Here is a 12,030-nt window from a genome sequence, read left to right as displayed (position 1 = left end):
ACTCTATGCTGGGGAAGACCCGAGTAAAAACACGCAGCTCAGCTAAGAGGCTGTTTACTGTTGGTTGTTTCAACCATTTTATTTCAGGCTGATCTGTCATTACACAGGGTGGACATCTGAGTGACCACATGCTTTGTACTCTCTACATAAGCAGAGAAGTGTGAAAATAGCTTTTCAACACTCAGGGGAGTGCGTTATTAGAGCTTTCTGTGTGTGTGTGTGTGTGTGTGAGTGAGAGAGAGAGAGATTAAGGACACAACTTCGTCCTCGCACGGCTGAGTTCACACGTTAAAGCGCTGCTGCAACGAAGGAGAACACACAGCTGCAGCCTCACAGGAGGAGGAGGTGTGTGTGTGTGTGTGTGTGTCGTTTAGAGTGCAGCTATGAGCTCAGCGGCAGTGCGGGACTCTTATCGCGCGCGCGCTACGGGGCAACTGAACCTGAAGATGCTCTTGTGACACTCCGTCGGAGTCACGCGCACCTTTTTTTTTCTGCCTTCCCCCTGCACCCTCCCCAGAGCTGTGGAGGAGTTTGAGCGCGCGGAGCGGGGTACCCGGATGTTGCCTCACCTGCACCTGCTGCGTCCGCGATGATCGGCGCGTGACTCGCTTTAGCGCGCAGCACAGCGCCGGCGCCGTCAGCACGCGCACAGCCACTCCACACACCCGCGAGTGAGTGAGTGCGCGTGTGTGAGAGGAGGAGAGAGAAGTAGTGAGAGAGAGAGAAAGAAAGAAAGAGAGAGAGAGCGCCATGGACAGCGCGGTGACCCTCTGTGTGCTGGGTGAGTAGAGCACGAGCACTTACAGTACAGACTCACAGTTTCTCTTCAGCACATACTGTATGTACAGTAGGTCATACAGGTCTTTTAATACATGGAGTAGCACATGTACAATAAGTGACCTGCAGCATGAACACAGTCCAGTAGACGAAGAGCTGAACACTTCATTAGAGCAGCAGCATGCGTCGTGACAGAGAGAATGAATAAAGCGAAGGAAGGAAAGAAAGAGAACGAAAAATATAGGAGGGGTAGAAAGAACGCAAGTGAGAGGATTAAAGCGGGGAGGAACGATGAAGAGAGACACGAAGAAATGAATGAGGAAGGGAACTAAAGAATAAAACCGAACAATCAGAGGATGAAAGGCTCGTTGAAGAACGAAAATGGGAGTAAAGGGAGTGTGCTCTAACCAGTGAAATAAGGAAGGAAGAGAAGAACATAAAAAACACAGGATGGTGAGAGAGAGACTGAAAGAAAGAATGTAGAGGAAGAATGGAAAAGAAAAAGTAAATTAGGTGTATAAAGTGGGATGTGAGCTGTTGGACAGAGGAGTGAATTGTGTAAAGCTGAGGGTAACCCAGTAAACAATTAGCCGTTGATTCAACGTTGAAATAACGTAATGACTGCCGTCTAATCAACTTTCTCTTAGGGTTGAAAATGAAAGTTGAAAAAACGTCCAAACACAGACATTGAAAAGACGACTATTAGACGTATTTTGGACGTCCATTGACGTTATTAATTGGTTCCGAAATAAATTGTATAAAACGCGTTTTGGACGTCCACTGACGTTATCGATTGGTCACCACTTAACTAATTATTAAGATGGATTTTGGACGTCCATTGATGTTTAAAATATGTCCTTGACAGTCAGACTACTTTTAGACCTATTTTGAACGTCCAGGGACGTTCATTGTTTACTGGGAACTGTGTAGCAAATGTTTGATCAATGTGTACGTAGTTTGTAGTAAATGTACAACTGTGTGTAGGCTGTGCGCTGTTGTGTCCGGCGCTGCTGGCCGAGCAGGAGGTGGAGAATCTGTCTGGACTCTCTCCGAATCCGGAAAGAGATATTTTCGTGGTGCGCGAGAATGGGACCACGTGCCTGATGGCCGAGTTCGCCGTTAGGTTTCTCATCCCCTTCGACGTGCTCGCGCTCAACGGCATAGACGTGAGTTTGAGCCTTCTTTCTCTCTCAGTGTGTAAACAGTGATCAGAACCCAGTATCCTTCACAGTCGTATGCAAAAGTTTGGGCACTGGTCGGATGCCGTACCCCACAGCACGTTTCTGCAGAGTTTATTCCACGGCTGCTCTTATATTTGTTGAGTTTATGGCGCCTTTTATGAATAAGTTCAGGGAATCAGGGTGTTCAAACGGCTACAGAGTCAGGCGCATTCGCTCTGATACTCGGTTGTACTGCGCCGTTAAACTCCGTGTTGTGTCGTGACATGTGTCTGTGTGCGCGCGCAGCTCATCACGGAGCAGGCTTCCCTCGCGCTCCCCCGCGGCGCGCGCATTGAGGGCCAGTGCGGCAGCTCCGAGGCCGAGCTTCACATCTCCTGGACGAACGGCGCCTACACACTCCGCCTGTTCTTCATCAAGGTATACACACACACATTACACAACAAAAACACACACACACACACACACGTTCTACCTCTGCCTTTACTCATTTGTGTGTGTGTGTGTGTGTGTGTGTAGGAGAAGCGCACTATGGGCAGTGATGGGAAAGCGAAGGAAACTGAAGTGTGGAAGATGAATAAAGTGCAGCTGGTGTACGACACCTCAGAAACGTCCCACTTCATCAACGCCTACAACCGTGTGTACTCTTCTCACTATATACGCTATGTTTATGTTCAATCAGTGACATGGAATGCATGTAAACACAGCTGGAGTAGTAACAGGACCTGGTCTCCCACCACAGAGAAGAAACCCCTGAACCAGGGAAAGCTGTGTGTTTACACTTCTGTACAGAAGCAAGCACTGACTCCAGAACAGAACCCCTAAAATCCTTTTTACATCTGCCAACAGAACTATTTCACTAAAACAATAATGTTAATATTATTTTTAAAGATATTAAAGATATTGCTATTAATTAAACCATCACAACAATTGACGCGGGCTGAGTTCTGCTGACTCTGCATGAAGAAACTCTCTTAGGTTCTAATTGAGGAGCTGCAGTACACAACTGAGTACAGCAATACCATTTATTATTATTATTATTATTATTATTATTATTATTATTATTATATATATTTTGTGTAGAAAAAAGCACTGAATTCTGCTGACTGTGTGATCTGTGCAGTACTTGATCTCAAATACTGCAGCACACTGCAGCAGAATACCCATATAATGCAAAGCCTATTATCATCATTATTATTATTATTATTATTATTATTATAGCTAATAATATTTTAATAAAAATGCTAATACTAAAAATAATTGCATTTTTTTGCTGACTCTGCGAGATCGGTGCTGTTTTTGTCTGTGAACAAATGGTGAGAATTAACATAAGATCTTAGAGGAGCTGCAGTGTTCCAGCTTAAAAGCTGTTCAACAATTATTATTATTATTATTATTATTATTATTATTATTATTATTATTATTCTGTTTGGATGTATTCCATCCTGGTAGTTTCTCCTTATCCTCTAGTCCTTTGTTCTTCAGCATGTGCTGCTCTGCAGTGGTTTACACCTCAGCAACTATCACTGCGCAGAGGGACGTCTGAAGACTTATGGCTGAGGCATTTTGTACTCGGTTTATCACAGCGATCTTTTCTTGTGGACACATTTCAACACTTTGATCTGCAGTGGTCTTTTTAAAAGAGGTGAAGAAGCTCCTCTACAGATCTCCTGTTCATTCTCCATTCTCCTCAGACACACACCTGCAGACTCAGCACATACTTTACCTTCACATATTCTTTATAGCTTTCACATCTTTGTCATCCCTTTTTACGCTGATAGTTTTAAGAATGTTCGCTCTGGGACATGTTACATGGTGTTTTCCTTCTGTCTGTTTTTATTTCTCTGTTTTAAAATACATTCTCTGTCATTCCTCACTTCAGTGCATGGAATTAATAGGAGATTAATGTAATTCCACTTAAGTAAGTGTGTGTGTGTGTAATATACCTGTGCAGCGGGGAAACACACAGCCAGTACTCATCGCCTCTCGGCTCTGGTGACTCCGGGGGGCCGCTCGTATGTGTGCACAGCTCAGCAGACCCTCACTCTCATCTCTACTGACCACCAGAAGGGCATCACCGTCTACATGTCCGAAATCCAGATCCAGCCGTTTGACATCAAGAGCGACTTCGTGTTCAGTGAACGTAAGAAACCTAGCTGTACCCCTGACACCACCCCCCTCCACCCACCGCCATTAACTGCCATCACTGCAGTTCTCTCAAGCATGCACACACCACTCAGCATGTTGATATGTACTCTACTAATACAGCATATATATCAATTTCAAAATATATTTTATACTGAATGTTTATGAATAATGATATTGATGTCATTTAATTTATTAGTGTAGAAGTGTGTACATTTGTATAAAGTAAATTTAATGCATTAACTTTCTTTAAGTGCATGTAGAATAAATAGCTCTTTTAGATTGTTCACTCACAGAAGAATCAACTCAGTCATTCAGAGCGGTCTGAATTGAAGTGGTGCATTGCGGAGAACCTTCTAGACTCTGATTTCCTTACAGTGCGGCTGATAGGAGTCAGAGGTTGCAATAACTATTTTATTTCATACCCACAACTGCAAGTCTTTTACTTGTTCATGTAACATTCGTAACGACAAAGCTGACATTGTAATATCGAACATGTCCAAATGTACCTCTCTGAAATAGAGATTTTATAAACCTCTACGCCAAAACCATATCTTATCCCTAACATAATTAGATGTCTCATGAATTGAGAAGCGTTTTCATAACCTTTGCAATCAATAACTTCTGTGTGGGAGCTTTTAGAAGCTTTTATATTCTCTGCACATTTTGGCTCCCACACTCTCTCTCTCAAAAAAAAGGTACATTGAAAGTACATTATTTTTACAAAATGTACAGAAAATGTAATGTACCTTTAAAGGTACAACAGTGGCTTTAAAGTCCAGTTGTGTTCCCTAAAGGTACATTACATTCTGTTCTCTAATATAGAATGGTGTACAATAAATACAAAAATAAATAAAATGGAGAATGAAAATTTAAAATCTACAATTATATTGGAATAAAGTGCAATTACGTTCCCTAATTAAAGATACGAATATGTAGCTGAAGCTACCACCACAGTTACACTGATGCTGATACCCGACAGTGTATCAGCATCAGTGGGAGCAGGTCTGAACTGCTTATAGTCCATCTGTCGACTTCCCCTTTAAAAATGGGAAATGCTTCTGTTTGTCTTGTTGTTGGTAAATGACCATATCCGCTAATTGCAGCTAATCTTTTAATACTGTTTTCAGGTTAGTATTAGTATAACATTTCTGAAATAGTCCTCACTCTGCATGCTGTCTCTGTGGGACTAGGAGAACAGTGATAGTGCCATAAAACCACCTTCTTCCACCTCACAGAGCAGTGGCCAGTGGAGATTAGCAGAATGTGAGGAGCAGGGAAGCAGTGAGGGGTCATTATGAATTTATTGGTGTAGAAGTCTTTTCCTGTTAATGAGGCCGTCAGCGTCGTCCCCTTTAAAGCTGTGTGATTTACAGCCGGTTCCCACCCCGCCTACTGAGACGAGGGTAGAGAATTTCACCCTGATACCTCACCTTTCAGTGTATGGGAAATCCCAGAGTGCTGATGGTGCATGTTGAGCATGGGCAGGCTGTTGTGTGTAATGAAGTTAATTGATGTCTCCTCCCCTGATATTCCAGCATCAGGCCAGTAGTGTGTGAGGGTGACACCTCTCACACTGAGACATGTACATGCGTTATTAATATGGAGCTCAATGAGCCCTTTCAATTAGATGTCTAATTGTTTACATCGGCGGTGCTGTAATCCTCTGAGTGCCGCTGGAGCCGTTGTGAAGGTAATCCTCTTACTGCAGCTCTTCAAGGGGTCTTACAGTGGGAGAATGTTCTGGAACTGGCTTCAAATGGTGGAGTGCGGTAGGGAGGGTTAGTAAACTGCACTGGAGGATGAAGATGTGACAGATGATAGAAAAGGCCCTGAAACAGAAATGGCCCCAAATGCAGCCATATGGAGACACACACACACGAGAGAGAGAGAGAGAGAGAGAGAGAGAGAGAGAGAGAGAGAGAGAGAGAGAGAGAGAGAACATTTGCCAAAGGGCAGAAGGATTATTTCATTTTATATTTTACACTATGCACCAAAAGTTGGGAGCAGTAGCAGCTGGAGCAAGAACAGAAACTATATATTTTCATCAGAAAACAGACAGTAATATTTACTCAGCTATATGTTGTACTGTACATTTTCTTTTGCACTGTTTAACTCTCGATGTCTCTGAATACTCTGGTCTTAAAGTACACTCTTAATAATAAAGGTGCTACAAAAGGTTCTTTGAGCGATGCCATAGACCACTCCTAACGGACCTTGTTTGTTAAACAGATGTTTGAGTTAAAGAACCTTATAAAGGTTTCAAACACTTCACTTGATATAAAGGTAGTTTATCAATTTGAAAGTTATTAGTAAAAATGGTTCTTTTTGAACAAAATGTGGTTTAAATATGGTTCGTCTCTCAATGAACCATAAGCAGCATCATTATATTTAAAAGTAATCCACTTCTGTTATTAGAAGCAAGCTTTTCTAACACTAACATTAAGCCATTCATTAGACTTTTGCTCTGAAATTTGCTTTATTTCCAGTGATGTTTCATAAGTGTGTTTTAAAGGGAACTAATATTTATCACTATTTGAAAGCCCTCGCTGCAGTGTTGTTATACCCTTACAAGCCGTGACATAACTGTTCATAACGTAGTGTTTTAAATCTATTTTATTCAACACTGAGGCTCATGTCATGAATCCTACAAATGCAATATTTATATTTATTAAAAATATTACCTGATGTGTCAATTTAGCACAAACCTTTTAGAATGTGAGTGAATTAACGCCCTTTCCTAATTGAATTGCAGCGTATAAGTGTATCACGGACCAGCGGGAGCGTCTGGAAGAAACTCTACCTCTGGTTCTGGGTCTGATTCTGGGTCTTGTCATTGTCATCACCATTACCATCTACCACTTCCACCTTAAACTGACCGCCAGCCAGCCCCAGCTGCCCCGGGACCGCTCCCTCTACAAGAACATGTAAACAGACTTTCTCTATGCACCGTGGTCCAGTCTGCCATAAGGGGAAAGAAGCAGTAACCTCCACACACTGCATCCTACTGTCCAGTAAATTACAAGCTTCCCCAGCTTTTACAACTACTGCCCCATGTCCTGACCCCTGAGTCTCACACCTGGGTTCATTTCTTTTTTCGGTTTGTGGATTTATTTACCTTTTCGCACATCCGGAATTTAAAAATATGTTTAAAAAATAAATAAAGAAAATAATATCAGTGTTATATTCGAATATAGAAATATATCTCATATTGTGTGCCATACCAATGTCAGTCTGTGTGAACTGTGCCAAACTAAAGATCTCACACTTCTATTGTAAAGATACAGAGCCTATAAACATAAGCTATTTTAAGATTTACCATGCCATATGGCTAATGCAAGGGAGAGCTGAGCCATGCAATATTTTGTGTGCAAAAGTCTATTTAATAAATTATTTTGTGTGTCCATCTCTCTAGTTTGTGTCTTCTAAGACTGGTCTTTAATTCTGTTAATTAATGTAAATCCATAGTTTCAATATTAAAACATCTTCTGTGTTATTTTTTTGTTTTAATCACTTTACACTATTATATATTAATATTATTTTTATAATATTTTAATTTAATTCTTCAGTTGCTTTGGTTTATACATTTGTCTCATTCTAGAAAAAGACCCTCAGTGAATAAACAAATGGTCAATGCTCACTGACTGACAGCAAAACAACTAGAAAGTCTGTATTAAATATATCCTGAGTGCATCATACAGAGTAAACTGTGGGAAACAAAATGACAATCAATAGCAGATGATGAGAGGCATGATTAATGTTCAGACATTGTGCTGTGTTTCTGAAGCTGGGGAGATGGAATATTGATCTGATTCTCCCACTCCAAACTAGTATTGGAAAAGTGAGCTTAAGTGGCTTAATGCTGGTGTTGGCACCATGAACTATGACACTATCATTCTTATCATGCCTTCAGCAGCACTGTATTATTGCCATTTACAATCAAATGCATATTTATATTCACTCCAGCTTTGACCAAATGGAGCTTTTGAAATTCACAAACCCTCCATTACACAGACGCCTTGGCAACTAAAAATAATGTAAATGTTTTTACATGGCAAACTATATATTTGGAGCGGACTGCTTTTTCTGCTTTGCCTGGTGATTTTCAACAATTCATTGTTCTGTAATCAGTTAGCTTCTTTTTCTCAGAAATGTATTATTGGCAGCAATGCATCCTTTCAGACCCATAGTCTTCTCACAATCTGTTTTTCCCCAGGTCTGCAACAAGGGTAGATCTTGATTTTCTCCTCTTTGTCTGAAAGTGCTGTTTGTTCATGGTTGTTACCAGGCATTTTTTCAGCCTTGTTTTCCCTCCCATTTACTTTGATATTGTTTATCTTATGCAAGTGCAATGCTTATTTAATCACTTCAATAATATCTGATAAAATCATGAAAAATCTGCAGTTTTGACTGAAAATAATATACTTTTTTTTTTGATTTTTCACAGAATTGTAACTGCATTCCCAGTCAAAATACAGTATTATACACACATGTGTGTTTATATTTACACAGATTATGAAATGAATGATAAACAGACTGAACTGAATGAATCATTGGCTAACGGAGCACAGTTAGCCTTCATTTCCACCTTTTATAAAAATGCTAATGTCAGAACGTGAGTCATGTGCAGTGCACCTGCAAAGCACACATTCTTATTATTTTTGTAATTGACATGGTGCAAATGACGGAGCTATTCTTAACCCGAGAGCTGGGTGCACATAAGAGGTTTACACGCTAGAATGCCACACAAATTAAATAACATGCTCCACATGGCGCTGAGAAGACAGCCACCGCCATTTGTGTTTCCCCTTTTTTATTGAAACCAGTTTTACTGATGACACACATGCAAGATCACTGTACAAGCGACACTACAGTTAGCTTTACTCACTGGAGCCCCACAGTTCAGCAGGGTCCACCAGAAGCTCACGCTGATGTTGGTATTTACAGATCACAGTGACTAATGGGAAAAACCAGGACCAGAGGCTGTGGTGCCACATACAGGGAGATCAGGACTCAAACCAAAGTGTGTATCTTGTCCAAAAAACGTCAATATTGCTAGGAATTTAGGGTGAGTGCTTTTGAATCAGCGTGAATTCTTTAAAGGTAGTAGCCATGTGTCAGTGCTTTAAAAAATGAAAGACGTCTTATACATGTCTTTCCTCCATCACAAAAAACCTGTGTGATCACCAGTGAACAAGCATTTAATATTGTGATAATAAATAGCAGTCGGATTATTGCTCGTTTGATACAGCCTGCTTGGATGATACAGCCAACATCGCTCTTTTTGTTGGTTTGTTTCTTTTAAAATGAGAAGAAAAAAAAAAAATCAAAAGGCCACACTAATGAAAAATAAACCTTCAGTTAAAAAAAATACATAATAATTTAAAACAGAGTACAAAATTTCTAGCAACAACTCTCTCTTGCTCCACACAGACTGGAAGTTCTGTCTACAAATGTAGGATTAAATAAATATATTCATGTATCTCCAACAGCTTAAGGGTGTTTTGTTTAGTGAGGAATATTTTAATTTCTTAGTCAAAAAATGGATTATAAACAGTAGGAAAGATCTTTTGCAGAAACGCTTTTCTTTTCTATTGAATACTGCCCCATATCACAATGGTTTACATCACAACAAAATACTGCCGATTATCAAAACTGTACAGAAAAATTCCTCTAAAATACATCTTCATTGTTAGTGTGAGAAGAACGAGAAAGTGGAAATGAAAAAAAAATAACAAAAGACGTTTGTCCCTCAGTAGTGTAACAGCCTGGCGTCCTCTATCGAGAGTAAAAATCTGGCGCTTGGCCCCTCCCTTTCCCTGCTCTCCCCTCTCTTACGGGCTGTTATCTCTCCTGAAAACACCATCTCTAGTGTGCGTCCAGCTGGGGCCAGTGGCCATCCATCACCGTAGCCTGTCAGGTCCTCAGCCTGACTGACCGACCGCTGCTTCTCAATGCCCTACGCTCTAGTCTGCGGCTACTACAGCACAACTCTAGAGTGGAGTCAGGACACAGAGAGAAAAATACTGCACCAGACACATCACCCCCACAGAGTTTCACTAGCTGTCTAATAACACCAGCGGCTCTACTAGAGGCCTTAATATACCCTCCTCGCTGTGTTACTCTTTATTATTTATTGATTTGTATTAATAGATTCTCTCATTTGCTTTTGTTTCTTCTAAACTACATACGGTTACAGGTGTCAGTGTCTTTTATCCACAAGTTACATATGACGGGGTATCTCGGTATCAGTATGTTGTTGAGGGTGAATCTGGAGCTCAACGGTGTCTGTAGTGCCTCATCAGAGGAACGATGCAGGAAGGAGGGCCTGAGAGTTTGAGGAACGGGTGCTGGAGGAGCTCTTGTGCTGTGGCGCGTTGGGAAGGTTCCCTCACCAACATCAGGTCCAAAAATGCCCGGAGCACCGACGATACCTGAATAACAATAAGAGCAATTGAGGTTTGGTCAAAGACTGCACTGAAATAATCTCTCCAGAACAGCAGGTCTTTCCATTAGCAGATGAGATGTTGGTTGTTTCTTCAAATGGCTACATCTTTTCAGCTTTGTTCTGAACTTTAAAGAAGTGTAGATAAAATGGCAGCCATGTACAAGTTTGTTAGCTACATCAGCTTCAGTGCAAATTAAACAGTGGACTTAAAGAGAAACCAGACCTTTCTTTGCTGATGAGCTACATTTATCTAAAAAAGGAAGTTGTGAACAGGAGGCTTTTTCTGAATTAATTTTTTTAAAGCGCCACAGTCCTCTGACCACTCCTCACCTTGTGCGATTCTTTTAGCCGAGGGGGGAGGTTGTCTCGTATTCTCCTCATGGCCTGCAGTGGAGGCTCATTGAAGTAGGGCGGTTCCCCATCCACCATTTCAATCACCATGATCCCCAAAGACCAGATATCCACCTGGAAAACCACGTGTGTTTGGGATTGTCTTTAGCAGTGATGTGGATTGTTTAGCATAGAGAATAATACCACTGCCCTAAAAATGGGAGGCTAGGTTGGATTTCCTGCTTAGACAAGAACTCCATACTTTAGCTATAAGGAATCTTAGGCAAGACTTCAAAAGCTACAGTAGTTATATGTGTGATATGATTAAAACAATGTTAGATCTGACATCAGAAACCAAAATGTAGCATAAACGTATATTACATTACACGATGTGCCTAAAATGTGAGTGGGGGGTGGAGACCTAGCACTACTTACCTCAGTGCCATATGGCAATCTAGAGATGACCTCAGGTGCCATCCAGTACGGTGTGCCAACCAACGACTTTCTCTTTGGAACTTCTTTTGAGACTTGGGCACAGAAGCCAAAGTCAGAAAGCTTTATCTAAAGAAACAAAGAGAGAGGGACAAGTTTAACTACAAAGAACATGATTTATTGTTCAAGGATCCTTAAAGGGAGGGGGTTTTATTGTTCAAGGATCCATAAAAGGGGTGGTGGTGAGGAGGTGGTTTGGGTTGGGGGCAAATGAGTAGGATACAGAATGCATGTCACTTGTAATAAACCTAGTGAAAAGGTGATTTGTCACATTATTTTGATTTGTTTAGTCAGAAGTCGCAGTTTTGTGTGAATTACAGTCTTTAAAATGAATTCCAGTGTCTGAAAGAAAAAGATATTTATGTATGTGTGGGAGTGGGGGGCTCAAGAATACTCTCTTCTACAAAAGAGGGTACTGCAGAAAAAGCTTTGGAACCACGGATCTAAACTAATTTAACTCCAAGAAGACACCATTTTAAAAATCCTTTCAGAAATGTACAGGATAGTGTGTGGTGATGAGGTCACATGTAGGGCACAATTCACTGCTTATTAGCACATAATCTCTCTGTAATTCATTATGTCATTTCTCCTAATTAGGAGTTGGGTCACAAGATTTAATTATTCATCATTCCCAAACTTGGTAATTAGTCTTGATTACTT

At 40.9% G+C, this 12,030-nt stretch overlaps 2 protein-coding genes across 4 annotated transcripts in view; one reads left to right on the top strand and one right to left on the bottom strand.

Annotated features, from left to right (window-relative positions):
* The first annotated feature begins 386 nt into the window (after positions 1-386).
* lamp5 (lysosomal associated membrane protein family member 5) lies at positions 387-7,499 on the top strand. Its single transcript, XM_066677732.1, has 6 exons — positions 387-781; positions 1,762-1,943; positions 2,244-2,375; positions 2,475-2,592; positions 3,910-4,098; positions 6,856-7,499. The coding sequence occupies exons 1-6, from the start codon at positions 751-753 to the stop codon at positions 7,029-7,031; spliced, it is 828 nt and encodes a 275-aa protein (XP_066533829.1). The 5' UTR covers positions 387-750; the 3' UTR covers positions 7,032-7,499.
* Positions 7,500-8,894: 1,395 nt separating this feature from the next.
* Positions 8,895-12,030, bottom strand: part of pak5 (p21 protein (Cdc42/Rac)-activated kinase 5) — an 83,017-nt gene continuing 79,881 nt past the window's right edge. For all 3 annotated transcript variants that reach the window (XM_066677032.1, XM_066677031.1, XM_066677033.1), the window contains 3 exons: positions 11,314-11,439; positions 10,879-11,013; positions 8,895-10,534 (listed from right to left, as the gene is read on the bottom strand). In XM_066677032.1, the coding sequence (XP_066533129.1) occupies positions 10,379-10,534; positions 10,879-11,013; positions 11,314-11,439 (417 nt within the window). In that variant the 3' untranslated portion in view covers positions 8,895-10,378. The remainder of the gene's footprint in view (positions 10,535-10,878; positions 11,014-11,313; positions 11,440-12,030) is intronic.

Source organism: Hoplias malabaricus, chromosome 7 (genome assembly GCF_029633855.1).
Source record: "Hoplias malabaricus isolate fHopMal1 chromosome 7, fHopMal1.hap1, whole genome shotgun sequence".
Classification (NCBI taxonomy): Eukaryota; Metazoa; Chordata; class Actinopteri; order Characiformes; family Erythrinidae; genus Hoplias; species Hoplias malabaricus.
Note: the sequence above shows the minus strand (reverse complement) of the source record. Positions and strands in the feature narration are given on the sequence as shown.